The sequence below is a fragment of the Phascolarctos cinereus genome, unplaced genomic scaffold (genome assembly GCF_003287225.1).
Source record: "Phascolarctos cinereus isolate Bilbo 61053 unplaced genomic scaffold, phaCin_HiC Scaffold_7;HRSCAF=346, whole genome shotgun sequence".
NCBI classification, from domain to species: domain Eukaryota; kingdom Metazoa; phylum Chordata; class Mammalia; order Diprotodontia; family Phascolarctidae; genus Phascolarctos; species Phascolarctos cinereus.
This window is the reverse complement of record NW_027556180.1, coordinates 120,479,643-120,506,151: the sequence shown is the minus strand read 5'-3', so window position 1 is coordinate 120,506,151 and position 26,509 is coordinate 120,479,643. Positions and strand designations below refer to the sequence as shown.

At 35.5% G+C, this 26,509-nt stretch overlaps 1 protein-coding gene across 4 annotated transcripts in view; it reads right to left on the bottom strand.

Annotated features, from left to right (window-relative positions):
- The window catches only part of UCHL3 (ubiquitin C-terminal hydrolase L3), a 61,036-nt gene that overhangs the window by 1,486 nt on the left and 33,041 nt on the right, over window positions 1–26,509 (bottom strand). For 2 of the 4 annotated variants that reach the window (XM_020992458.2, XM_020992459.2), the window contains 3 exons: window positions 13,374–13,565; window positions 9,163–9,238; window positions 1,611–1,669 (listed from right to left, as the gene is read on the bottom strand). In XM_020992458.2, the coding sequence (XP_020848117.2) occupies window positions 1,611–1,669; window positions 9,163–9,238; window positions 13,374–13,565 (327 nt within the window). The remainder of the gene's footprint in view (window positions 1–1,610; window positions 1,670–9,162; window positions 9,239–13,373; window positions 13,566–26,509) is intronic. The other 2 variants (XM_020992460.2, XM_020992461.2) reach the window with 1 other exon arrangement.

Here is a 26,509-nt window from a genome sequence, read left to right as displayed (position 1 = left end):
TCCTAGATTCCAATCTTCTTGTGCTATTTTTCTGATCCCAAAGAGTTGAAGCCAAGAGACCTGGAAACTGTGACATTCTGTAGGGGGATGGGAGGGGCCCCCCTGAAATAAGTACAGCGAAAGAAGGCTATGCTGGATCAAGTAAGGTCTCTTTGTTCTAAAATATTTCCTATAATAAATTCTACCAATCAGAAACTCATGTGGAATAATAAATTCCCCTTTTAAAATGTGAGTGGCATATGGGAAGGTATACTTTAGTGTGAATTACTTTACTTTAATACAATAATCAGTACCAATCTATCCACATCCAAATAAGCAATATAAACATTTGAGGGAACAATGACTAAGGAAGAGGAAAAGGAGGAGAGGAGTGATGGAGCAGGAGAGAAGTGGGTAGAGGAGAGCACACCAAACAGCCAAAGGACCAAAGGTCATGAGGGTGCAGTGTGTCCAAAGGTTACATAAGAAGAAGCGTGCAATAGAAAGGCTTGGGGGAAAAAGGCAGCAATTCAAAAAAGGACAAACTTTGCTTACTTTCATAATTTTCCCTAGAACTTTAGTGGCAGCTAAGAAAAGTGCTACCATAAATTACCAACACCTAAAAGAAAACTATAAATGTTGCTATCTAAAAGGTCTAAAAATCACCAACGCTTAGCCTAAAAAAAAAAATTCAATCTAAAACCTGTAATGATGTGCCTGCCTTAATACTAAGTGTATCACATAAAATAATCAACTAAACTTTAGGAAGATATTTAGAAAATGCCAACCTAAAGGTCCCTCAAGGCTCTAGCTTAAATAGTAGATAGGACTGTCATTCATTTTTACATCTCACTCTGTATCTAGCATGGACACTTAATAAATGTTCATTCTGGTTTTCTAACGTAAAAAATAAATTGAAAAATGACTTCAGAACATTAGAATGGCTGGTGGCCTATTTAAAAACCATACTAAAGTGGATCTGTGTCCTCATCATGTAGGCACTTCCTTAAATGATGCAAACTGCACTTATTCAATACTCATCTTGTGAGCCTCATGTCTGTAGTGAATCCTCTATTAAGTAAATCCCCCCATTAAAACTTCCCCACATTACTCGGCTACCAGAGGATATACGTGAACTATCCATATGTTATTTGCTGCTTTTGACACACGACCAATCTACATTCCCTTTGAGTTATATATCTCTGATGAAATAATTTATATCACTCTTATACACAGTTCTTTCTTGGTAATATGTTGCAGTATGCTCACACCTACCATGTGTCTTCATGTTTAGCAGTTATTGCTTGATAGTTTATCATTTGCCAAACATAAAAATGTTTAAAAACACAATTGGACTTCTTGGTTACTCAAGTCTCCAAATTTACCATTAAAATAAAGCTTATAGATTACTTATTTCCCCTCGATCAAATTTTACATTTTTACCCCATCTGGGGACTTGAAAACCCTCCTTACTTCAAACACATTTTCTGTGCCAAGTGGCAATTTCTTTTGTTACCAGGGCTTCAAAAAATAGCAGGGTCCTAAAAGCATGACACAATAATAAGAAAGCTACAAAAACAGAGATGTCTTTCTCAATTGTATTTAAAATCAATTTTAAAATGTCTTCTTACCTCTAATAAAGTATCATCACTAGTTTTCCCATGGTTAATTGGAAATGGCTTGCGCCCATCTGGGAAAATAAAAGTATTTAATGCTCAGCTCTCTGCTCAAAGTGATCAACATTCAACTCCCATTTTCCTCAACTATAGACAATTCAACAGTTGTAGACAATGTATAATACTAAAGTTTATTCTGCATAGTTAAAATAATAAAACAAAGAGACATTTAAAATAATACATTTTATCTTTTATAATTATTAGTTCTTTCCTTCCACATTTAAGAGCTCACAATCAGTAAAAATATAATTTGTTAGAAAAATAATTAAACCATTTGGAAAAGATACACTTTGTAGCAAAATATATTTGTCTAGTGAAAGTTGTTATATTCACTGGTATTATGTTTATGCACATTGTTTTTACACAGGCCAAAAAATGTTTATATTAAAGAAACATATTACTTCCATACTTCAAAGAACCCAAGTTTCATCATGGCAGACACTCACTATCTCCCCTGATGCAGTCTTGTACACTTTTTTACAATCTGCTGTAGCCAAAAAATTCATCACCTGGTGGCTACACTTATGGTACTGAATTGATCTGAAGTTAGGCTGGTGTTCAAACAGGTAAGCAGACCACTGTCAAGTCCACACTTGAACTCTTCCAGCTAGAAAGTAACAACCAGAGCTTAGGCTTCACTGGTTTAAGCTCTAGGAACCTCAGGTTACCTCCAACCAGAATAAGACAAATGAGAAGAACTTAATGGCTTTTACTTTAAACCCATCCAAATAAAAATATTTATTATGTTAGGAAAATATCAGTATTGTCTCTAAGATACCAAGCAGAGAAAGCAAAATCCAAACCTACTAGCTCTTAACCAAAAGTGTATACAATGAATTTTCAATTATCTGGCCCAGTGAAACATAGCACTGACAGAGCTAACGAATAATGACTAACAGAATGAAAGAAAAAAACTACAGCTGGGAAGAAAACTCCTAGTAGCTATTAAGGGCTCAAGTTACACACAAATAGCTTAATATACAACATCATTCTTTTTTTCTTTTCTTTTGTTTCATTTTTTGGTGAGGCAATTGGGGTTAAGTGATTTGCCCAGGGTCACACAGTTAGTAGCAAGTATCTGGTCTGAGATTCGATTTGAATTCAAGTCCTCCTTACTCCAGGGCTGGTGCTCTATCCACTGCGCCACCTAGCTGCCCCTACATCATCATTCTTGAGAGGCTTTTTTGGTTTTGTTTTGTTTTTACCAGGCTTGCGATTTCATCTACATAGACAATTTCCAGCAAAGAAATTACTTCTACCAATGCAGATGGCAAACTCTTGGCAATTTTGTGTCACAGAGGAGCCCAGGGCACTGAAAGGGTTAGTGATTTGCCCATCACTTAACAGGATGTATGTCAGAGGTGTGACTTGGACTTCTGCAACCAGCTGTTTCCTCTATGCTGTGCTTCTCACAGGCATATGATAGGTATGTAAGGTGTTCATACATATGTTTGTATTTAAGCAGGTATGTATATAGCCAAGAGGAGGCTATGGTGCACTGGTGTCAGAAAAGACCTGCTTGGGTTCAAGTCTTGCTTTTGATACATACTGGCTATGTAATCCAAACAGCATCCTCAGGAAACTCAGACTAAATCTTGGACAGCAGGTGCTGACCTGCATTGATTGAAGCTTCCTTCCTTGGGAGTGCCCTAAACCAGTGAAATCACCAGTCCAGTATGTGTGTATGTACAGACATACATGTGTATGTGTATAGATATACATATATATTACACACAGTCTTAAAAGAGTATTAAGATGGTAAGTTCAGTATTAGGAAAGGATTTTACAGAACCTAATATTAACTACAAGAGACATGGATCTGTTGGGGGGGGGGCAGGGTGAGTGTTGTTTTAAAAGCTAAGATATGACAAAAAAAAATCTGAATTCCGTGAATTCTCCTCCAATCTATCAAAGCATTTTGTCTCTCTCCTATACACACAGTTATATTTATAACTTATATAAATATATTTATATTTATAAAATATAGAAATATATTTATATAAATTATAAAAATATATTTTTTAGTTATTCATGTTCCTGTTATGTCTACTACTGGTCTTTAAACTCAGAGGAAAGAGCACGCTCTTTCTCTGCTTTGTATTGCAGAAGAGTAGGTGCACAATTGATGTTCACTGTGTTAAAAAGCCAATGTTTCACTTTGGACTATAGTAATTACAATGTTAAGGCAAAATTTATATAAATTAACACACTAAATTCTGACTCAGATTGTCTTGAGCACACCTAAACCTAGCTTTACTGAATGCAGAGTTCTTTATTCATCAGTGACAAATTCAATTTCTCTATATAAAAATGAAAATACTCATAAATTCCACTTGATTTTAAATAGTTTTAAACATAACTGATATATAAAAGGAGATCTTTGAAATGTAACATATAAACATGTTTTAAAACTTCTGGTACCTACTTTTTAAAGAAAAGTATTGGGGCAGCTAGGTGGCACCATGGATAGAGCACTGGCCCTGGCTGGAGTCAGGAGGACCCGAGTTCATATCTGGTCTCACACACTTGATACTTACTAGCTATGTAACCCTGGACAAGTCACTTAACCCCAATTGCCTTACCATATACATATATATATTTCTGATGATTAATAGACATACAAACACAACAGAATGGCAATGCTCCAACTCCTATAACAATCTGTGTTGTGGGACCAAGTTTTGTAATTAACAGCTATCAAATACTTTCAGTTTCTCAATTTTGGTACAACACTGAGATTTCATTTTACCCATATATATACTTAAATGCGATTTCGTGTTTTAATGTCAGAAGCGTTCAAATTGCTTTCCATGGCACTCAATACTGTAAAACCACATGTTCTCTAACCCAGTTACTAAAAGTGAATTGTTAACATTTGCAAAATCCATAAGAGGGATCATTTTTCATAACTTAAATAGAAAGCACTTTATTGTTTATATTTTCTACTTTTAACTTGTTTTTTTTTTCTTGTCTTCTCCCTTGGGTGCTGGGCCTCCCCACTAAAAAAAGGCTCAAAATTACATTCTACATTTCTTTTTGCTGATTTTCATCCACTACCATTTATTTATTAAGAACTGTAAAACTAATTGCTTGATAATCTTAGTTTGCAATGCCAAAAGGATATGGGAAACTATTTGACAGTACTATCTCATTCCAATATTTTGATTCTGAAATTTTAGAGCCTTTGTGAGAAATGCTATCAGCAGAATCCTGGATCCAATAAAGTGGGTATGATTTATCACTTTTATTATAATAATTTTAGCACCATGTATAATATTTGTCTCTTGGACACATGCTACATTAGCATTTAGAAAGGTATTATCTCATTAAGTTCTCTCAACAAACCTGGGAGGTAGGTGCTATTATTATTATTCTCATTTTACCAAATGAGGAAACTGAGGCAAACAGTCCTTGTCCTTGAGGAACTTACACTCTAAGGCAACTTACCCCATTAGAATGTAAGTTCCTTTAGGACAGGGACTGTTTGCCTCAGTTTCCTCATTTGGTAAAATGAGAATAATAACAATAGCACCTACCTCCCAGGCTTGTTGAGAGAATTTAATGAGATAATATTTGTAAAGTGCTTAGTCCAGTGCCTGGCAATAGTTAAGTGCTATGTAAATGTTAGCTATTGTTATTATCATTATCCAAGTTTTTGATGAAAATAATGATTGGAAAAGGTCCAAATCCAAAGCTGTGTGGCACACCCCTAGAGACTTGGATCTCACTTTGCAGACCTCCCTTTCCAAGAAATCAAAGGGCTGAAATGTAGTAGAAGGCTTTTGGAAACACATCTCTGCAGGCAGAGAGAAGACTTCAGACACTAAGCTTGTGAGCTTCAGGGAAACATAATCAAGAATGAGAAAGTTCTTAATGATCTGGGTTTACCCAGGACACAAATTTAATTATTCGTGTTCTGTTTAAGTGCTGATGTTTATATTGATGCTATGTTGTTATAATTCTAAATGTTAAGTGTATGCCAGAGCTGATGTTGCAAGAGACTGCAAAATTCCAAATCCAGGAAAGGAATGTTGCAGGCTTTTGAAGATGAATCTCTATCTCACATCTCCAGCTTCCTACTAGACACTTGGAAATGAATGTCCCACAGACATCTCAAACTCAACCTATCCCAAACTGAATTCATTATCTTTCCCCTCAGGCCTTCCACTCTTCCTAACTCTCCCAGTCACCTGGGCTCAAAACCTAGGTGTTATCCTTGATTCCCCACTCTCCCCTCCCCCTCCCCCATATCCAATCTGTTGCAAAGTACTGTTGATTCTGTCTTTGTAACACCTTTCCTCTACTGTGCAGGCCACCACTTCAGACTTAGATTACTTCAACAGCCTGCCGATTAGTCTCCCTGACTTAAGTCTTTCTTCCCAAGTCTATCCTAAATCAAAGTGATCTTCTTAAAACTCAGGTCTGACCACATCCCCCTCCTTATTCAATAAACTCTAGGGGCTCCCAATCATCTCTCTCCCAGCTTCCTTCATGTCTCAGCCAAAATCTTACCTTCTACAGGAAGCTCCTCCTCCCAATCCTGCTTAATGCTAGAGTTCTCCCCCGATTATCTCCAATTTATCTTGTCTACATCTTGTTTGTACACAGATGTCTGCACGTTGTCTCCCTCATTAGACTGCCAATTCTTTGAGACTAGGGGACTGCTTTTTGCCTTCTTTCTATCCCAACTGCTTAGCACAGAGCCTAGCATATAATAGGCATTTAATAAATCCTTGTTGACTTGACTTGTTAGATATCTCCATGCAAAGAGAGGTCTTTACACCCTAGCTAAATGTACTTTTGGGAAACAATTCTTGTCTCAGGAAAAGACTGAGTCTACTGTGAGTTCTGAATGGAGCATGGCTGCAAAAAGCAAGCAGTGGGAAGTCAAAATAGAGATGTTTATTAAGAGAAAGTCACGCTCCTCTGGCCAGCTAAGAAGGGAAATAAAAAAGAGCAGCTCTGTCCATTTCAGAGATGAAATGATCAGTTAAGTCAAATCAAGAATTTATGAGATGCTCTTGTTTTTAAAAAAGAATGAAACTTTAGCAAAATATCGAGACAGTTGTAGATCAAAACCAATCTTGCCACTTGTATAATATTCTGAAGATGGAGATGGGCTAAGAGGGAAGAGCTGATTTGTCTGTGATACACCTGGCTATAAAAGTTTACCATTGACCTCTCCTTTCTGGATTCTATTCTGTTCTCCTTTTTGACAATCAAGATTCCTGTTTATTTCCTATCTTCTGGAATCTGTCCTAGTCTTCAGATTCTTCAAAGATTGCTGATAGTGGTTCCACAATCATATTTACAAATTCTTTCTATATCCTGCAATGCTATGATGGGCTAGAGACCAAAAATCAAAGAACTAGGTGCTCTGCCTATCTCTTTAACTTCCTGGATCTCTACCATGATTGTTTTACCTTTTCAATTGAAGATCATTTCTCTCCTTGATGAAAAAACAGAACAGAAGACAGTAATCTGCTTTCTGTAATGGTAGTAGTCAGTAATTCTTTCTGTTACTGTTAATCATGCTATACCATCTAAGCAATAAGTCTATTCCTTACTGCCTCTTTTGCTTAACTTAAACATCCTAAAAAGCCCCTTATTCAATTCAATTCCAACAAACATTTATTGCCAGGGGGATAAAGATAATTAAAAGACACAGACTCAAGTTTACAAACTAGTTGGAATAGCTATCATTCTTAGGATTTTCCATGAATCTGATTTTATTTAGCTTTCCTGACACTATTACTGTAGGTTCACATCACTCTTTTGTATTTGTCCTTTATTTTATGAACTTCCTTTGATATTCAAGAGAGATCTTGTGCTAATCAGAGAGGTCTCCATGTAACCAAGTTTGTTTCTTTAGGTGTTTTCTCTTTTTTTTTCCTCCAACAGCATACTTTAAAATTATACTGTTAGAATCTTTTTTTTCCCCTGGCCTTTGGAAATATGCTAGCTTAGGGTAAGGTTCGAACTATGCCCAGCACATAAACCTTGGCAATCATGAATTCTAAAATAACATAGCCTCTTCTCCCAAGATTCCTGTCACTTCTACTTCACCAATCAGTTCTTTTTTGTTGCTCAAAATCAAACTGATTTAAAGTAGTTTTCTATATCGCTTTAAAAAAAACTGCTCAGAGATGAAATGATCAGTTAAGTCAAATCAAGAATTTATGAGATGCTCTTGTTTTTAAAAAAGAATGAAACTCGTAGCAAAACATCGAGACAGTTGTAGATCAAAACCAATCTTGGTATAATATGTGTTAGGAAATCCCAATGTTCTGTACCTAGTAGGTGCTTCAATGTTCTGTATCATCTGCAGCTTCTAAGTATTATGCAATATAGCTTCATAAAAATATCACTTGTTTCTTTCTCTTTTTAGCTCACTCAAATGCACCTTTGCTTCTAGCCTCAGGTTCATGAATTTCCATATAGTTATATACTCCTCAGTGAGATACTCTTCTGCCTCTTAAGACCTCTTTTTAAGAAGGAGGCATCCATTTCCATTGTCAGGTGTGAGTCATGAGCCCCTTCTTTCCAAGTTTTGAAAGATACGTACAGAAAATAAAAATGTAGTATTTCAGTAAATACTATAAAAAAGAAAGTAAAAACAACCTCAGTAAGTAATTATCCTTCTGAGTTGAAGCAAGTCAACCTAACAAACATTAATTACTACGTTAAGCATTGAGGCTACAAAGAAAAAAAATGAAACGGACTCTGCTTTAAGAGGCCTTTTTTCTACTGGATCAAGATAAAATGTCTACATAGGCTAAGACTCTGTAAATGGCTGTATTTAAGCAGAATAGCCCTACTGCAACAGAACTGATTGGATGAGAATGTGAATTCAGATAAAAGAAAAGAATATGACTGTTACTAAGGATGGCTACTTTGACTTTATACCACAAACCTTATGGAGCACCTGCCAGAAAACTCAGGCTCCTGACAGTCTGGGAAAAAAATCATTTCCTGATAAAGGCCATACCATATGATGACACCATATATAAAAGCCTAAGAGTTACCTAATTGTAAACATTGTCATACATGAAATGGTCACTATAAATAAAAAATTCTATTTTAAAATTGTTTCCTTCAGTCATTCACCTTTCTGATACAGTCTTGGGATCATCACTGGTCAAGACTAAACCAGTATGTCCAGATAGAGATGGTAACTTACTAAATACTTAATCCAAGCTTCACAATGATTCATAGCAATTTCCGGTAATGGTGTTTTGTTTCCTGATCTGCTACAGTACAAAGGTGGTGCTGACATCCTTGAATTTAAGTTTCTTAGACTTAAAACAATTCTATTTTTTCCTGGTTAATAAAAAAAAATCTTAAAAGGAAAACTTAGCTGGCACAATAGCAACATTATGGGTCAATTAATGAACTAAAATAAACAATGAATAAATATCAACTTCAATAACAACACTTTCTCAGGAATGTAGAGATTTTAACTCCTTTTCCCCTTTCCCTTGCCAAGATAAATTAAAGTAGTTCTTACCTAATTCATAGAGATGTCCATCTACATGAACTAATGCAATAAAATGCAGATCTACTTTTTCATCTATACTTGGTGCCTGAAATAAGAGGAAAAATACATATTATGTACATTAGTAATCACATAATTCATCAAACTAAACATCAATATGAAAAAATACGTATTTAATGACATAAAACATGGCATTTAGCTGGTGCCAGAATTCATAGCCTGAATCTAGACATGGAAAGAGCGTCTTTCTACTTAATTTCATTGTGTCCATCCATCTTTGCAAAAGGTAACTGCAATAAAGGCATATTGCTCCATAATGTATCCCTTTTCTCATTTAGTCTTTTAAGGCCAAACTACTTCCTTGAACAAAAGTACCTCTTTGGTTTTCTCTAGGAAAGAGATCAGTGCTAGGAATTTAGATTTTTTTTTCAATCTGATTTTTTTATGAAATAAAGATAATGTAAAAGTAGTAGGGTGAAATTGTTTGCAAAGACTTTTCTAGGAAAAAATTCAGGTAACCCATAAAACAAAATTATGTTTTCCCTTAATCATACTTTAAGTGTTGCTTCTTGAACACCTTAACAGAAAACTACCAGAATCAAAGGGAGGAAAGGAATTCTCCAGGGAGAGTCACCCTAGATGCAAGAAGTATGAGAACAAACAGGTAGAGCAGAAAAGCCTAAATTTCTTGTAAAATGGAGATATCTGCACTGTTCAACCCATAAGGTTACTGTGAAGAAAGCACTCTGTAAACCTTAAAGCACTTTATTTGTATTATTACTGTTGTTATTGTTGCTATTGTGGACTTTTTAGGGGAGGACAAGAACAAATTCAATCCCAGTACACCAGTAACATGTTCACTTGGACTACAAGATAAATTTCTATACTAAATTAGTAATGGCAAATCTGAGAATAAAACTATAATTAATAATTCTACTGCCCTGTTTAAATCTACATCACTACTTTTCAATCTCCCTAAGAAATTAAGAGCTGTATTTAACATCAATTAATTATTATTAGGCTAGTAGTTTCTACTATAACTATCAACCTAGGCCTGATAATTATTATTAGACAAAATTATGTGATTTGCAATGGACTACAAATATTATTTTTGCTATTAAAGATATACTGAACACAAAAGTTAAAAGAAAAAACATTTAAAACGTGGACAAATAAAAATATATTTTACACAATTTAAGGCATCTTGTGGTAAAGTTTGGTATCTTGGGTCTAAAAAATGTATTAGCCATGACAAAGTCCACTTATGATTTTAAAAAGTTGTACTAAATGTCACTTTGGGGTAGAAGTATAAAACTACAGATATTATTATCACATCTTCGCAACACGCAAAAAATCATGCAATATCTTTCAGAGAACTCATAATATTTTGGGGTATTTTGCTTTTCTCACTGTCTTCATAAAGACATAAGAATATTTAATAAAAGAGAATACCATTTAAATATTTCTTGATGATAAGCATATCATCAAATTATTTAAGAATTTTAAAGGAAGAGGAAAGTGAATAAACATTTATCAAGTGCCTATTTTATGCCAGGCACTTTACAAATAAAACCTCATTTAAGAAACACTGCCAATTTCATACCTCAAAAACTACAGGTAGTTCTATATTATGAATAGCATACACAAAAAAGGGATGTCTAGATTGATTTTTTTTAAAAGCTTATGAAAAATAAAAATTAATCTTAGTTAACAGACCATTGGACTGCTAAGGTTTTTTCCAGCTCTAAATCTATTATCGTATGACTCTCCCTGTTGCCATCCCCACATTAAGAATGATAAAACTGAAGTACAAAAGGGGAAATTTCCCCCCAAGTAAGTCCGTGTATTAGCAAAAGTTTACTCCCAGGTTTCTTTACTCCCAGGCCAAGATTTTTTTGACTACTTGGAAACAGCATTTGAACTTATAAAATGAGCTCAAGTTTTTAAACCAGATCTTAGGATTCACACTGCTCTAATGATATAATCAGAATGGTCAAATGAGCAACTTTTTCACAAAAAGATATTACTGTGTTGACACTGAATCTGTAACATAATGCTTCTCACCAACAAACATGCAGAGCTGGCTACTAGCTGATGATGGGAGGGGAAAGGCTACCAAAATTTAAAACTCTTCTTGAGTCATTTAAGAAAATTACTCCCCCAACCCCAAGTTTACTTCTCATTCTTGAAGGTATGCATTTTCCAGGGTATTTTTGTGCTGTCATTTAAGGCATCAAAACTAAGAAACTGGGGAAAAAATGCCTCATATACAAAAAAATCTCTCAAACTTAGCTATGTCTTCAGTATTCCTATAAGGGCTAGCCTAAAATTTTCAAAAACAAAACCAGCCAAGACAAACAAAACATCTTCTAATATCTAATATATTCTAATGGTAATTAAGTTTAAACATGATGGAGATGTAAAAAAAGCAATGCCTGAATGCCTGTCATAATCCTCCTTAGATGGCCAACCTCAATTAGAACAATATTCTAATAATTTTGAAGAGGAAAAAAACACCCATAAGCATAAGCACTTACTAAGCACCTACTATCTGCCAAGTACTGTGCTAGGTGCTTTACAAATATTATCCCATTTTAAGTAACTGAGACATTTCACATATCAAAATAAAAGTAAAAAACAATAAGCAAAAGTTATATTGCTACTTCTAGAAAGCCTTCAGTTTCAAAAAGTGGTTATAACTATTTATAGCTCAAAGGCCAAAAACCGATTTTGCCAATTTTTCTTTTTTAAGCATTATATTCTTTATACAACCTCCCTGAGAATATACAATGAATTCCTACTTATTCTTTTTAAAAAAGTGACTTAAATAAATGTTAAGCAAAAGGAAAATAAGGAAAATATGTGATAAAAGATGCTCATGAAAATTTAAAATTCAAATTAATTTTATGAGAAATAAGATTTCAATGAGTGGAAGTAAAATGTAAAATAAATTCAATGTCATATAATGCAATGGTCCCAAATTTTAAACTTGCATTTTAGTTTAGGGATTGTTCAAGCACATTAAATGCTGAATTCGATTTACATTTAGCATTAAATCTACAATGTGCTGCCTATTCTTGTTTTTAAAAATAGGACTCTGTTTCAGTCCTTAGCAGCTATACCAACAATAGATCATTAAATAAAGATGGGCATTCATATGTTTATGGCAAATTCTACTGCATGGCTGCTTTGGTGACACATGCCAGAAAGTATCCAAACTCTACTCTATAGTCTCAGAGGAAAGAAATTTGGCATAACTTTTCATTCATTTTTTAAATCCTGGCTAAGTATATTAATACCTAAATCTCCCTGTGTTCATTTCTAGTAATCATCATTTATATGTTTACTTGTGATGTTTCCTACAAGTAACATAGCAACATAAATCAAAACTTGAGACAGAAATTTCAAAAGAGGGTTCAGCCATGCAGAAAGGCAATGGTGAAGGGCAATCACTGCTCTTGTTCAATTTTCCTATCTTATTTCAACAGGGTTACCAGAGTATATCACTTTCCCTAAGAATGCAGGAATAAACACAGTTTTTAAAAATTTTATGTATTAGTAGCTTAACAAAGAGGAAATGATTGAAATGTGGGAACATTTAACAAGAAGAAAATCTTCACCTCCAACCTGGATAAGATCTTTAGAAACTAAATAGGAAGGGAAGATCAGATAAAGATTAAACCAAGTACCTGAGGCACCTCAGGGAATAATACCTTAGATGAAAACACCCTACACCATGAAGGATTCAGACTGAGAACAGAATAAGTAAAGTGACCCCCAGGATGAGCATGGCAGAAGACTAACGTCATGTTCAATAACATGAAAAAATAAAAACAAAGTTACTGATGGCAAAGAACTTAGAAGCTGCAAAGCATTTGTCGATCAGTGTCAACTAAAAGAAACCAGAAAGATGAGGTGCAGAAGAATATAGATTGACTTTTGAGAGCTTACAGAAACCTGAATATTATGAATGTCGATCAATACTTTTCAAAAGATATTGGCAGGCCATGGAGTGGAAAGATGGATGCTCACCAAGATGACGGCACAAAAGTCAAGCTAGACAGCAAAGCATAAACAGATGTATGCTTGCAATCTTGTGTGGGGAAGGGGAAGCTAATGGTTAAGAAAACCAAGAGAAAAGCATCTTGAAGACTGAAAGAGCGTAAGTGGTAATGGACTGTCCTGGTCACGGGAAGAAGAGTTGGAAGATTGACTACACTTACAACAGAATGAAGCCCCACAGACGGCAGGCGTAAGAAGGGCCGCCAGCGACGAAGACGGAGAGATGGGCTGGTAGCCTTTGCTGGACCTACATGGTTACGTTTGACCCAGGGCAGGGATGCATGGTGACACAATGGTGAGGCCTTCGTTCTGCAGTGGCTAGAATGAGGCTGGGATGAGGATGGCGAGGACGACTACATAGATATTAAAAAAGAGAACATTTACTTAGACCACATTAATGGGTTAGCAATTTTTATCCCTAATAGGCAACATAATGTCACACTTCAATTCATAGGGTCTGGTACTTTTAATCAAACAGCCTAGTAAAAGATTCAGTTTGAATACTGATTTAAGGGAGAAAAAAATGGAAAATACCTGGTAGATAAGATGTAGCTACATAAGTGCCCCTGCTTCTCTATAAGATGTTTTATGAGAACATACACGAAGCATTTATGCAATCCTACTTTGCCTACTGCACAAAGACTTCTATGGAATGGGAAAACAAGCAATTCAAATAGAAATACTACATCAAACTGAAAAGCCCCATCAGTCCCAACAGTACACTTGTGATGGAGTGAGTGCAGAACAAAGGTGCAGGGTTCCAAAGCAGGTGAGAATTCTAAGAATGAGAATTCTAAAGGAAAAAGTCCAGATGAAACTTCTGAAATAGACCACATACGTACAAACTAACCTCTTGCACAATTGGCTGCTTAGGTTTTCATGGAGAAAAACCACCCCTTTCTTTGCATAGGACCTCTGATTTGGCCTACTTTTGTTAAACAAGTGGCCAAGAAAAGAATTTTAGTGTTAACATACAGTAAAGGAGACAGCCCTTGCTGAGTAAAGAAGCTTCACTTTCCTTCTAGGCAAGCTAGACATCTTTAGAGACCTATTACCACTTTCAGGATAGTACAGGACCATCAGGTGTTTAGAAGCAAGATCTAAGTTAACTCTGGACCTCAGTCTGCTCATCTGTAAAATGAGAGGCTTGGTTTTGATGGCCTCTAAGTTCCCTTCTTTTAGCTCTAAAATCCTATGGACTACTTTGGCAAACAGATATCATCAAGGGTCTACTATGTGCACTATCATGTGCCTGGTGCTAGGGATATCAAGACAAATACAAACTAGACCCTCTGGTCAAAGAGCCTACATGCTATTTAGTCAAAATACTTACTCATCAGATGGAGATTTAACTATTAACCTTTATGTATTAACAGAAACTTAAAATCTCACCTAATGGCAAAGTTTAATAATATTCATTTGAATTAATTATTAATGAAGCAATTTATATATCAATTTATTATTTATTAATAATTTTATAATTAAAAGCAATTTTATGTAAGTCAATAAGTTACATTTATAATAAATATGTAAATCTATAGTAAGTATGAAAGGATGCAGTATTGACATTGACAGTCCATTTATAACACTAATAACATGCTCCACCAACTACAATATAGTTAACTGATTCTCCTACACAAACAACACAACCATTACCAAAAAAACAATTGCATTGCTACTTGGCCACAAAGAAAAGTTGTAAGATTTTTCAGGCTCCATAATGAGAATCATTTGGATGAAAACAGGAGATATTGAGCCTGAAAAAAGAAAACTTAAAGGGAATATGATCCTGTCTTCAAATAGTTCAAGGGTTGACATGTAAATGAAGGATTCAAAGTTACAAGGAGGTGGATTTCACCTCTATATAAGGAAAACTTCCTAAAAGTTAGACCTTTCCAAAAAGTGAATGGACAAATTAGTTCTCCAATTAAATAGAGCTAATTAATCAGGGCCTGGAATGGTCAAGGATACTGGAGAGGGCATTCAATCTTGTTTCAGATAAGAGCTCGACTAGATTAAGAAATCCCAAACTCTAAGATTCTATGTACAAATATTTACTGAATGTGTACTACTCACAGAACATTATCCTTGTAATACAAGGGCACAATGAATTATAATATGCCATTTCCAACACAGATTCATAAAATGCTAGATTTGCAGCTAGAAAAGATTATAGAGATTATCTAGTCTAATCCCTAATTTTAAAGTTAAGGAAACTGAGGTCCAGAGAAGTGAAATGATGTATCCGAAGTAACACTCATGCTAAGTGGGACAGCAGAGATTTAAACTCAGGACCTGGCATATTTAAATACAGTACACATTCCGTTGTATCCTGTCATCATGCAAACTTTTAAAGGATGGCTTATTAACTCAGGAAAAGAAGGCAGCAGCCCTACTTTCACACTATTCAACATAAAAATAATATTTCTGACTGTTAAGGTTAAAACATGCCAAATTTGTTTTTCTATAGTGATGATACAACCATGCTCTTCTTAATCACTCATTCATGAAATGAGTACTGCCTGAAAAGAGATACCACTTATAGCAAAGGCAAAGAACACAAATGATCTTTATGGGAAACTAATTAGGGAACCTGATCTCACTGATACGCTCAAGCTAAATGACTTCAAATAGTCACCAAAGCCAGGGTTTAGATGTCTAATGAAGATTTCTTCAATTTATTCTCATTCTTATTTTTTCAGTAGTCCCATAATCTCATATCATCTTTATATCTAACTTATTTATAAAGAGTGGGACAGGATTTCTACATTGGTAAGGATGACAGAACTTTTCCATGTTGCACGTATTTCTGATGCAACCAAAAGCCCAGGGGATCTATGTCTAAGATTAGAGTTCATTAAGAAGTGAGAGAATGACAAAGTGAGGAAGGTGGAGAAATAGGGAAATGCTCAGTGATAACCTAGTTCTGGCCTTTATCACCACTCACCTATACACTGTATTGGTCTCCTTCCAATCTTTCCCCTATCTAATCCATTCTTTATATAGCTGTCAAAATAATCTTCCTAAAGCACTCCTCTGTTAATAATCTTAAGTGGCTCCCCTATTGTCTCTACAATAAAATATAAATTCTCCAGTCTGATGTTTAAGGTCCTTCACAATGTAGATTCCAACCCAATATTCACATTACTCCCCTTCACACAATCTATATTCTGGTTGAAATAGTCTATTACTCATTTTCCCAATCATGATCTCCTGCTTCCATGCATATATAACTCAGAATCAGAACAATTCACCCATAAAAAATTTCCAACATTGTAGCAGACTGTCTATAAAAATGTTTTTGGTCTCAGGAATTGGGCAGTAGTCACATTGTTACAAAATTAAATGAGACAAACTCTTGGAAAACAAGCAACCTACCTAGAACCACTAATTATAAATATTATGCCATTCTTATTATTTAGCACTTGTAGTACTAAAGGATTTTTATGCTTTGAGGTTATCTATATTTTCTCAGACAGTGACAAATCCACTTTTTAAAGTGAGGTTATTATAATTTTCAATGAAAACATAACTATACCGGCAACATCATGTAGCGGATAGAACTGAAGTTTTGGATTTATATGACATAGATTTAAAAATATGTGACAATAGGAAAAATAACAAATACTCATCCAAATAAGTTCCTTCCTCTATAAAAAGAGGGTAATAATAACTCTTGATTACTTAACACAAAGGTTTACTGTGAAAAAAGCACTTTGTAAATGGCACAGTGCTATATAAAATGAGCTATGACTGTTACAATGATATAAGGAAAAAGTCCTGCTGTGGTTTAATAAGCAGAAGGGGTTTAATAACAGAAGCAGTCAACATTATAAACGACACTGTCTTAAGTCAACGTTATAAACTACAATGTCTGACACTAGAGTGTAAATTCAATTCTACATAGGAATCCTTAGTGTAATAATTATTAAAAGAAGAGGAAGGCAATTTTCTTAAAATTTGGCATTGATTATATGGCATTTCTTCAAACATGCTTTTTAAGTAAATAATGATGCCCAGAAAAAAAGAAAGACCGTTGAATTTGGAGTCAGGGCGCCTGACTCAAATCCTACCTCTACAGCTTGATTTCTGTGTAATCTGAAACAGATCACTTCATCTCTCTGGTCTCTCTTCCTAGACTGGAAGTGCATTTTACATATTTCTACTTGAGCATCCTGGTTCAAACTTAGTGAACCTACAACAAACTTCAATGCCTCTAGCAACTATCCCCCTGTCCCAACTTATTTATGTTAATAGTACTAATACAGTTTATCTCAGTAACAGATTCAAAAGTTCAGCATAATTTGTGCTTGCTTTACTTCCTCATCTTTACCTCCCCCCCAATATCTAACCAATCACTGAGTATTGTCAGTTTTTCATCTCTCATTATTCTTATTATTTCTCCCAAATATTCCTACTGCCACTATTCAGGATTAGGCCTTTATCACACATTACTTAAGACTACCGGAACAGCCTCCTAATTGAGCTCTCTGCCTCTAATGTCTCCCTTACCCAGAATTAAGCAGTAGGCATAGGCCTTGGCATAGCACATAGAGAACATTGGACCCAAAGTCAGGAAGACTTAAGTTCAAATCATATTACAGGTATTTACTAGCAATATGATCCCAATCAAGTCACAACTTCTCTCATCCTCAATTTCCTTATATATGAAAAGAGGACTGAAATGACTTTATGGGGTAGTAACAAGGATCAAATGGAATAATATGCTGAAAATGCTTTGCAAACTTTAAAAGTCCTATATAAATCAGCAGATTAATTTTCCAAGGATAATTTTCTGGGGAATTTAACATGCTAAATTTTGCATATAATTTTTGAAAATACAAGCTGCATGGAGAGCTGCATTTTTATGTATAATCCTCTTTTTTCTGTTCATTGTATTTGGAAATGTTTATGTTTAGTGATTTTAAGTTTCAAATAACAAGAAAAAAAATTTTTCAATTACCTTTGTATTTCATCCTCTGGCAAATTCATTGCTTTGCACAGTTAGCACTTAATAACTCATAGTTCAGGAAATAAACTATTTTTTTCCTAGGTATTTTTAAAATTTTGTAATAAATTCTACTTTTAGTTAAGTTCTACTTAGAGTACTTAATCATTTATGGAACTTCTTGAGAGTTTTGCAATCTTTCATAAAAACACTAGAACTTTGCACTATAGCACAGTCTTCAGGTCCTGGTCACCAAACTGTTATGCCTACAAGGAGCTCAGAATACAGTGGTCCTTCATATTTTTTGTTTAACCTCTGGGCATTTTCTGAGGCTGTCCCTCATGACTGGAAAGCTCTCATTCCTCATCTTCACCTATGGCTTCCCTGGCTTCAAACTAAAATCCCAACTCTTCCTAAAATTTTAGTGCCTCCTCTCTTTTAATTACTTCTCATTTGTCCTGTTTGTTTGCTGTCTCCCTCATTAGATTGTCAACTTGAGGGCAACTTTTTGCGGTTAGCACAGTGTTTGGTATATAGTAGGCACTTGATAATTATTGAGTAAACAAACAACTGCAAAGCACATCTTTACAATCCTTCTGTGAGCCAGGTCTTGATAGTGTCTTAGGGCTCCTCTGTCCCAAGTGAAAGAGGATCCTGAATCTAGCAATGTGTAAATATACTGAAAGTGCTATCTCTAGTAGTCTTCCTCCTAAGGAAGGAAGGGCAACCCAGGATGCTCACTTATTAGGCTGTAATATTTTGAGGTCTGTAAGAATCAAGCCCTAAACTGAACTGTGTCAATTTTGCCTTAAAAATATTTTCATTGAACTGTGAAGGCTATAGTCTCAAATCCCTATCTAGAACACACTGCACACAGTATTTCCTAAGAAATATTTACTGATTTGAATTTCCTCAAAAAGCTTTACAAATCATGAAAAATTAAGAAAAAGTAGGATGCAACAGCATCCCATGTAATGGTGGGTTCCATTCAATAAGTGTTTCTAAACTACTAACATTCTAGAATAGAATCAGTATTTCAGGCTAATTAACTAACATTCACCATATCCTATTATTGGTATCCATATGATCCCAAATAGAAAGAAATAGAACAAGAACCAATTACTTCTCCCACCTGATTCTTATTCCCTTTGTTTCTGCCTCCTGTAGTTAAATGGAGACTGTACATTATAATAACAGTAGTAGTAGTAGTAGTAGTAGTAGTAGTAGTAGTAGGTAGTAGTAGTAGTAGTATAATTGCTGTTTTCAGTTTTTCAGTCATGTACAACTCTTTCATGACCCCATTTGGGGTTTTCTTGGCAAAGATACTGGAGTAGTTTGCCATTTCCTTCTCCAGCTCATTTTACAGATGAGGTAACTGAAGTAAACAAGATTAAGTGACTTTCCCAGGTCACACAGATAGTATCTGAGATCAGATTTTAACTCAGGAAGGTGAGTCTTTCAGACTTCAGGCCTTTTATCCACTGCGCCACCTAGGGGTCCCAATAGTAATAACTGGCTATAGTTTTTTAAGTTTTGCAAATCACTTTATAAAAATTAACTGATTTCATCCTCACAACAACCATGGACAGTAAATGCTATTACTATCTTCATTTTACAAATGATGAAACTGAGGCAGAAATAAGTTAAGTGACTTGCCTATGAATGTAAGGCTAGTTAAGTATCTGAGGTCATATTTGAATTCAGATCTTTCTGACTACAAGATTCAGCATTCTATCCACTGTACCACTTAGCTGCCTCATATAAGCTCTCTACCAGTGCAATTAAAATAGAAGATAGATAGATGGATAGATAGATAGATAGACAGAAAGATAGACAGACAGACAAATAGACAGAGATATAGATATCTCAAAAAGCACTTTTCAAAAGCAATTTGAAGCTTAGGCCTCAAATCACAGATTCACACCAGTAATTCATTTGTTGAGCAACACTGCATAAAAGAAAGACTCATGAACAATACCTTTCCAATAGATAAAGGAAGTGATATAATGTATGTTATTTAGGAATCAAAAACTTCTAAAGCTTTCTTCTTAGAATAACAAAGATTAAATTCACACACACCAATTTTAAAATCTAATAATTATTGACCAGAAGTATGTCCACCAGAAGCCTATTTTCAAAGATAAAAGCTTGGGGCAGCTAAGTGGCGCAACGGATAGAGCACCAGCCTTGGAATCAGGAGCACCTGAGTTCAAATCCAGCCTCAGACACTTGACATTTACCAGGCGTGTGACACCAGGCAAATCACTTTACCCCAACTGCCTCACAAAAAATGAAAGACCCAAAGTTAAAAAAAAAAAAGATAAAAGCTTAAATTCTGATCTAAATTATAAAAATACAGAATAAGAACCATATCCACTACTTAACAATTACTATCATCCTTTGACAGAACAGTAATATCCTTAGTATGTATATTCCCTTCCACTGGAGCAGCAGACAACTTACACCTACATCTTTCTAATTCTGTGAAATTCTGACCATGTAAATCTTCAAAGATTTATTCAATGTATTGGAGGCCTTCCTCTGGTCCTCTAGTACTTTAGGAAATGCTTTCTCAAAATTTATCACTCATTTCTTAATTGTTGAACAGAGAGATCAGGATGTAGGTGTAAGTTGTCTGCTGCTGGGCTGCTGAAGCAACAAAAAGCTTAGCATCATAATAAGTGCTGTTCCCCAGGTATTTTTTCTTTAAAATTACTGATTTTTAAAAAATGAATGAGGAAGTTTAATATTCTTAAATATTCCCATAATCTTTAGAAGAATAACAAAATTCACCTTCTGGGGTCAGTTTTATAGTCTTGATAGAGAATTCTAATGTAGCAAACATTCATTTCACCAGAAGTTTAAACATTATTGTGAGTGAAGGATTAATATTATTTATGGAACCATATTTATCCTTCTCTTCCCCATCCCTCCTACTAGCTGATTAGTAAACCTATTGTACCAGCACAACAATAATATAGGCCTGTAGCTGCAAAATTAATTTTCAATAGAGTATAAACCTTGGTAGCCATTTTGAGTTCAACACACATATGCGACAGGCTCTCTGAATGCATAATATTATTCAAAATCCTAGGAATACTAAAAAGCAGTTCAATTATTTGAACCTTTAGTGAGAATTCTTAAATTCTTCTCTGCAAGAAAACATTCAAAAAAGTTATTTTTACACATTTTAGTTGTGGCTTAATTTCTTTGGTAGCCTAGGACATACGGACATTACTTAACTGTGGACATATGTTTACAATGTTTCTTCAGATTCAAAGACAGTTAGTGAATATGTGTATGATTAAGAGACCTGATAATGTATCCTAAGGTCTCTTCCAAGAAGACCATACATATACAGATTTTCTTTCGGTCGATGGCTGTTACTAAAGTTTACAAGACTTGTTATTTATAGTTCTCTTTTGGCCACAGGCTGAGAAAACTCTTGAGAAGGAATAGCAGATGTTGGTTATTCCTTTTTCCTTACAAAAGACAGTAGTAAAGATGACAAGTATATCAAAAGATTTAGTCTAAGCAAAGTTTGAAAAATATGCAAATATCTATTACTAGATAGCCTTATCCTTTAAATCAGCATGGATTTTAAAGATTATCCAGTTCAACTCTTCCATTTTAAAAAGTGAAAAAAACCAAGTCCTAGGCAAGTTGTGATATTCCAGGACACATACATAGGTAAATAGTGGCAGGGCTAGAACCTAGGTCCTTCTTTCCACTATCCTATACTGCTTCACATGCACTCCATGCTATTTAAAAGTCATTTATAAATGTCCACTAATATTAATGCTTGGCATCAATATTCCCCAAGAGAACTTTCACATACAGTTTCTAGTCTTTAAATCTTCAATTAGCAGTTTGTTCCTAAATAAAGGTAAATTATTTTCAATCAATATGTAATTTATGTATTATGTGTGTGTCTATGAAAAGATGGACAGGGGCAGCAGGGTGGTGCAGTGGATAGAGCCCTGGAGTCAGGAGGATCTGAGTTCAAATCTGGCATCAGACACATAACACTCACGAGCTGTGTGACTCTGGGCAAGTCGTTTAACACCAATTGCCTCACCAAAAAAAAAAAAAAGATGGACAAAGATATGTAAAACTGTCAATAGAGAAAAAGGATCATGAAAACCTACTCTTTAGATATATCATTATGAACAAATATTGACAAAGAGGTAGCTAAAAGGGATTTGACTCATACTGCAAAATCAACGTTCTTTACTAAGAAACTGATTTGCCATAAGTATGTTATAATAACTTGGCTCTAAATCTTTCTTAAAATATTAGAATAAAGTAAATTCACTGTGGCCTATCCCCAAATAATTTCTTTATTTAAATTATATCCTGTTATTAAGGAAAATGGCATTATAACCATGTAATTTTCTGTACATGAAGGGATTTTTACCTGGTGGGACACCTAAAATAATTAGTTTTTTTTTTCAGAACATAGATAACTTCATCCAAAACATAACTAAGAAAAACAATTGGCTTAAGGGTAAGAGTTATGACTTAATAGAAAGAATACTGCGAAGCGCCCCCCCCAAAATAATCTTAAAGATAGAACAGTAGTTACAGTACAATCATAAATGGGCACTTAAATCTCATGTCTTTGTAACAGTATTCAAATGTTAGATACACACATCCTTTCTTTTAAGACATACAATATTGACAGCTAGTATTCAAGGTAGAGTAATATTACCAATAATAGTGATTGGCTATCAACAATGACAAAAATGGTAAAGTGCTTCATTCATTCATTCATTCATCCATTCATTCATTTATTAGTAATTCACATACATTTGCAGCTTTAGAGCACCACATTTTAAAAACATATTGAAAGCTGAAGAATGTTCAGAGGAAGGCAAACAGGGTAGTGAAGGATTCTAAGACATGTCAGCCGACAACAGTTGAAACCAATAATAAGCATTTATTTCAAAACCTACTATGTCAAGCACTGTCCCAGGCCCTGTAAAAACATGCTCAAAGAATGAAACAATTTTTAAGGAGTTTACATACTAAAGGGGAAGACAAGGAAGTATGTAAGTCAAGTCAACTAGCATGTGTTAAGTTCCTACTATACATGAGGCACTGTGCTAAGCATTGAGGATAAACAGAAAGGTAAAAATAGTCCCTACCTCAAAGAGCTCAGAGGGGGAAACAACATACAAAACAAATATATACAAACAAAATGTATACAAGATAAATGGGAGATAACTCTGAGGCAAGGCTGACTAGAAAAGGCTCCTTGCCAAGGTTAAGACTTTAGTTGGGACTTGAAGGAAGTCAGGGCAGCCAGAAGCAGAGGTAAGGAGGAAGTGCATTCCAAACATATGTATAAGAGGCAAGAATCATTGGACTGAAGAGTATGTGGAGAGGATTAAGGTATAAGACTGGAAAGGAAGGAAGGAGATAGATTATGAAGGGTTTTAAAAGTAAAAAACAAACATGCAGCTGATCCTACAGGCGATTAAGAATTCACTAGAGTCAGATTTGATGAGACTTGTGCTTTATTTAGGAAGATCATTTTGATAACTGAGTGGAATATGGACTAAAGGGAAGAGGCCAACCAGGTTACTGAAACTGTCCAGACATAAAGTGATGGAGAGTGTCACAGTGGTGGCAGCATCAAAGTGGACATGTAACTAAGTGGATATGTGGGGGATAGGGGAGAGGGTAGTGAAAGAGAAGGAGAAGTCAAGGCTGACACTGAGGTTGCAAACTTGGAGGATTAGGACAACATTGGTGACCTAGAAATAGGAAAATCAGGAGGAGGGGAGGGTTTGGGGGAGAAAGAGAATGAGTTCTTTGGAAATGGTAAGTTTTATGATTTCTACAGACATCAAGTTTGAAATGTTCAACAGAGAGGCCAGCTAAGTGGCACAGGGATAGAGCACCAGCCCTGAAGTCAGGAGGACCCAAGCTCAAATCCGATCTCTGACCAAACACTTGACATTTAATTAGCTGTGTGACCCGGGGCAAGTCACTTAACCCCAATTGCCTAAAAAAAAAAAAAAGTTCAACAGACAGTTGGAAATGTGGATCTAAATATCAGGAGAGAGGTCAGCACTAAATAAATTGATCTGGGAATCATCTGCATAGAAATGTTAACTGAATTCATGGAAGCTGATGAGATCACCAAGTGAAATGGTACAGAGTAAGAAGAGGATTGAGAATAGATGTTCGGGGGACACTCATGGTTAGCTGGCATGACACACAGAAGAACCAGCCAAGAGAAACTGGTAGTGAGCATGTGAACAGATCCAGAAAAGAGTGGTGTCACAAAGGAGAGGGAAAGAAATAAGCATTTATCAAGTGCCTACTAAATATCTCATTTGATGCTTACAACAACCCTGAGAGGTAGGTGCTATAATGATCCTCATTTTACAGCTGAGGAAACTGAAGCACACGAGAAGTTAAGTGACTTGCCCTGCGTCATAATCTAGGAAGTGTCCAAGGCCAAATTTGAACTCAGGTCTTCCTGATTCCAAGCCCAGCATCACCTAATTGTCTAGAGAGCCACACAGAGGTCAAAAAGGACCAAAACTGAGAAAAGATTGCTAGATTTAGAAAACTTTTAGAAAGCAGTTTCAGTTGAATGATAGAAGAAGTCAGAAACCAGACTGCAGAAAGTTACAAAGACAGTGAGAGGAGAGGAAAGGAGGTAGAAGTCTCCTTTAGCCATGAAAAAGAGGAGAGATTCAGGATAACAGCTAGCAGGGATAGATGGATCATGTGAGAGACATGGGTGGGCTTGTAAGCAGCAGGGAAGCAGCCAGTAGATAAGGAGACAATAAAAGATTATTGAAAAAGCTGGATGATAGGCAGGGCAACTCCTGGGGAACGTGGGTTAGAATGGCATCACTTTGTTCATGGAGAGAGTTTTCCCTTGGCAAAGAGAAGGGGAATTTCTTTGTGAAGGAGGAGAGAGTCCACATCTGAGTAAAGTGAAGTAAGGAAGAGGGAGGTTTTGGCAAATGACCACATCTTTTCAGTGAATTATGAGGCAAAGTCCTCAGTTGAGAGAATGGGGAAAGGAGAAGCCACGGGATACTGGAGGAAGGATAAAATAGTCTGGAAAATGCACTATGGGAAGTGGAATAATGAATGGATTAGGGAGGTGAAAAGGACTGCCCTGCTACAATGAAGGCCCAGGTGAGATTATGCAACATATATATTTGTAGAAGACCCAGTCAGCATAGTTTCATGATATTCTCCCAGCATCATTCAGCAGTCTGTGGACTGGAGGAGATACAACAGATAATGAGAGCAATCCAAAGGTAAGGCTTAGTAGGGCAAAATCAGCAATAAAGTAGACATAGCTAGACTAAATATAAAATGAATGCAAATAAATATAAAGTAATCAAGTACAAAGTATTTTGAGAAAGAGGGCACTAGTAGCTGGACTACGAAAGATTTCACTTAGAAGGTGGCGTTTAAGCTTATTCTGAGAGAAGGGAAGAACCATGATAAGAGAGATGAGGATGAAGTGCATTCCAGGCATGGAAGAGAAGATAGCATTTCACATATGAGGAACAAAAGGCCCAGGATACAATTGTGGGGAAGCAAGCAGCAACAAAAGGCCACTTTGGATTGATTACAATATACAGGAAGCAGAGTAGTACCCAATCAGGTTGGAAAGATGGGTTGGGGCCAGTTGTGAAGTCCTCTCTAGCTTCAAAAGCTAAAATGAAGAGTTAATATTTGATCATTGAGGCAAAGTAAAGCCACTGGATTTGATTTAATATAGGAGTGACATGGAGACATGGGCAGCTCTGTATTTAAGGAAAACTATTTTGACATCAGAGTTCATAATGGACTAGAACAGTAAAAGTTAAGGAGACCAACTAGAAGGCCATGACAATAATCTAGGGAGGCCTGATGACGGCCTGAACTAAGGTTGTGAGTAGAAAGAGAGTAAGACAGATATGAGAGATGTTGTGGGGGTAGAAAGAGAAAGATTTGGCAACTTATTGAACATGTAGGATAGAGAAGAGCGAAGACTTGAGGATAAAAACTTGGGATGTCTGGAAAAGGGAAGGGTTTGGGGCAAGGGTGGCAAGATAATGAATTCAGTTTTAAATATGGTGATTTTGAGACGACTCCAAAACATCTAGTTTGAAATGTTTAATAAAATTGTTGTTGTTTTTTAAGGAACTAGAAATTTTTATCCTGGCCTGTAGTCATAAGATGGAGTTTCACGTTTAAGAACCGAAAATAGTTCATACAAATGGATCATGTAGTACACGAAAAGAAGTATAGGAAGACTGAAAACAAAGGAAAAGATTATGAAGAGCTTTACCAGGTTATAAAGAGCTTTGAATACCAAATAGAAAAATT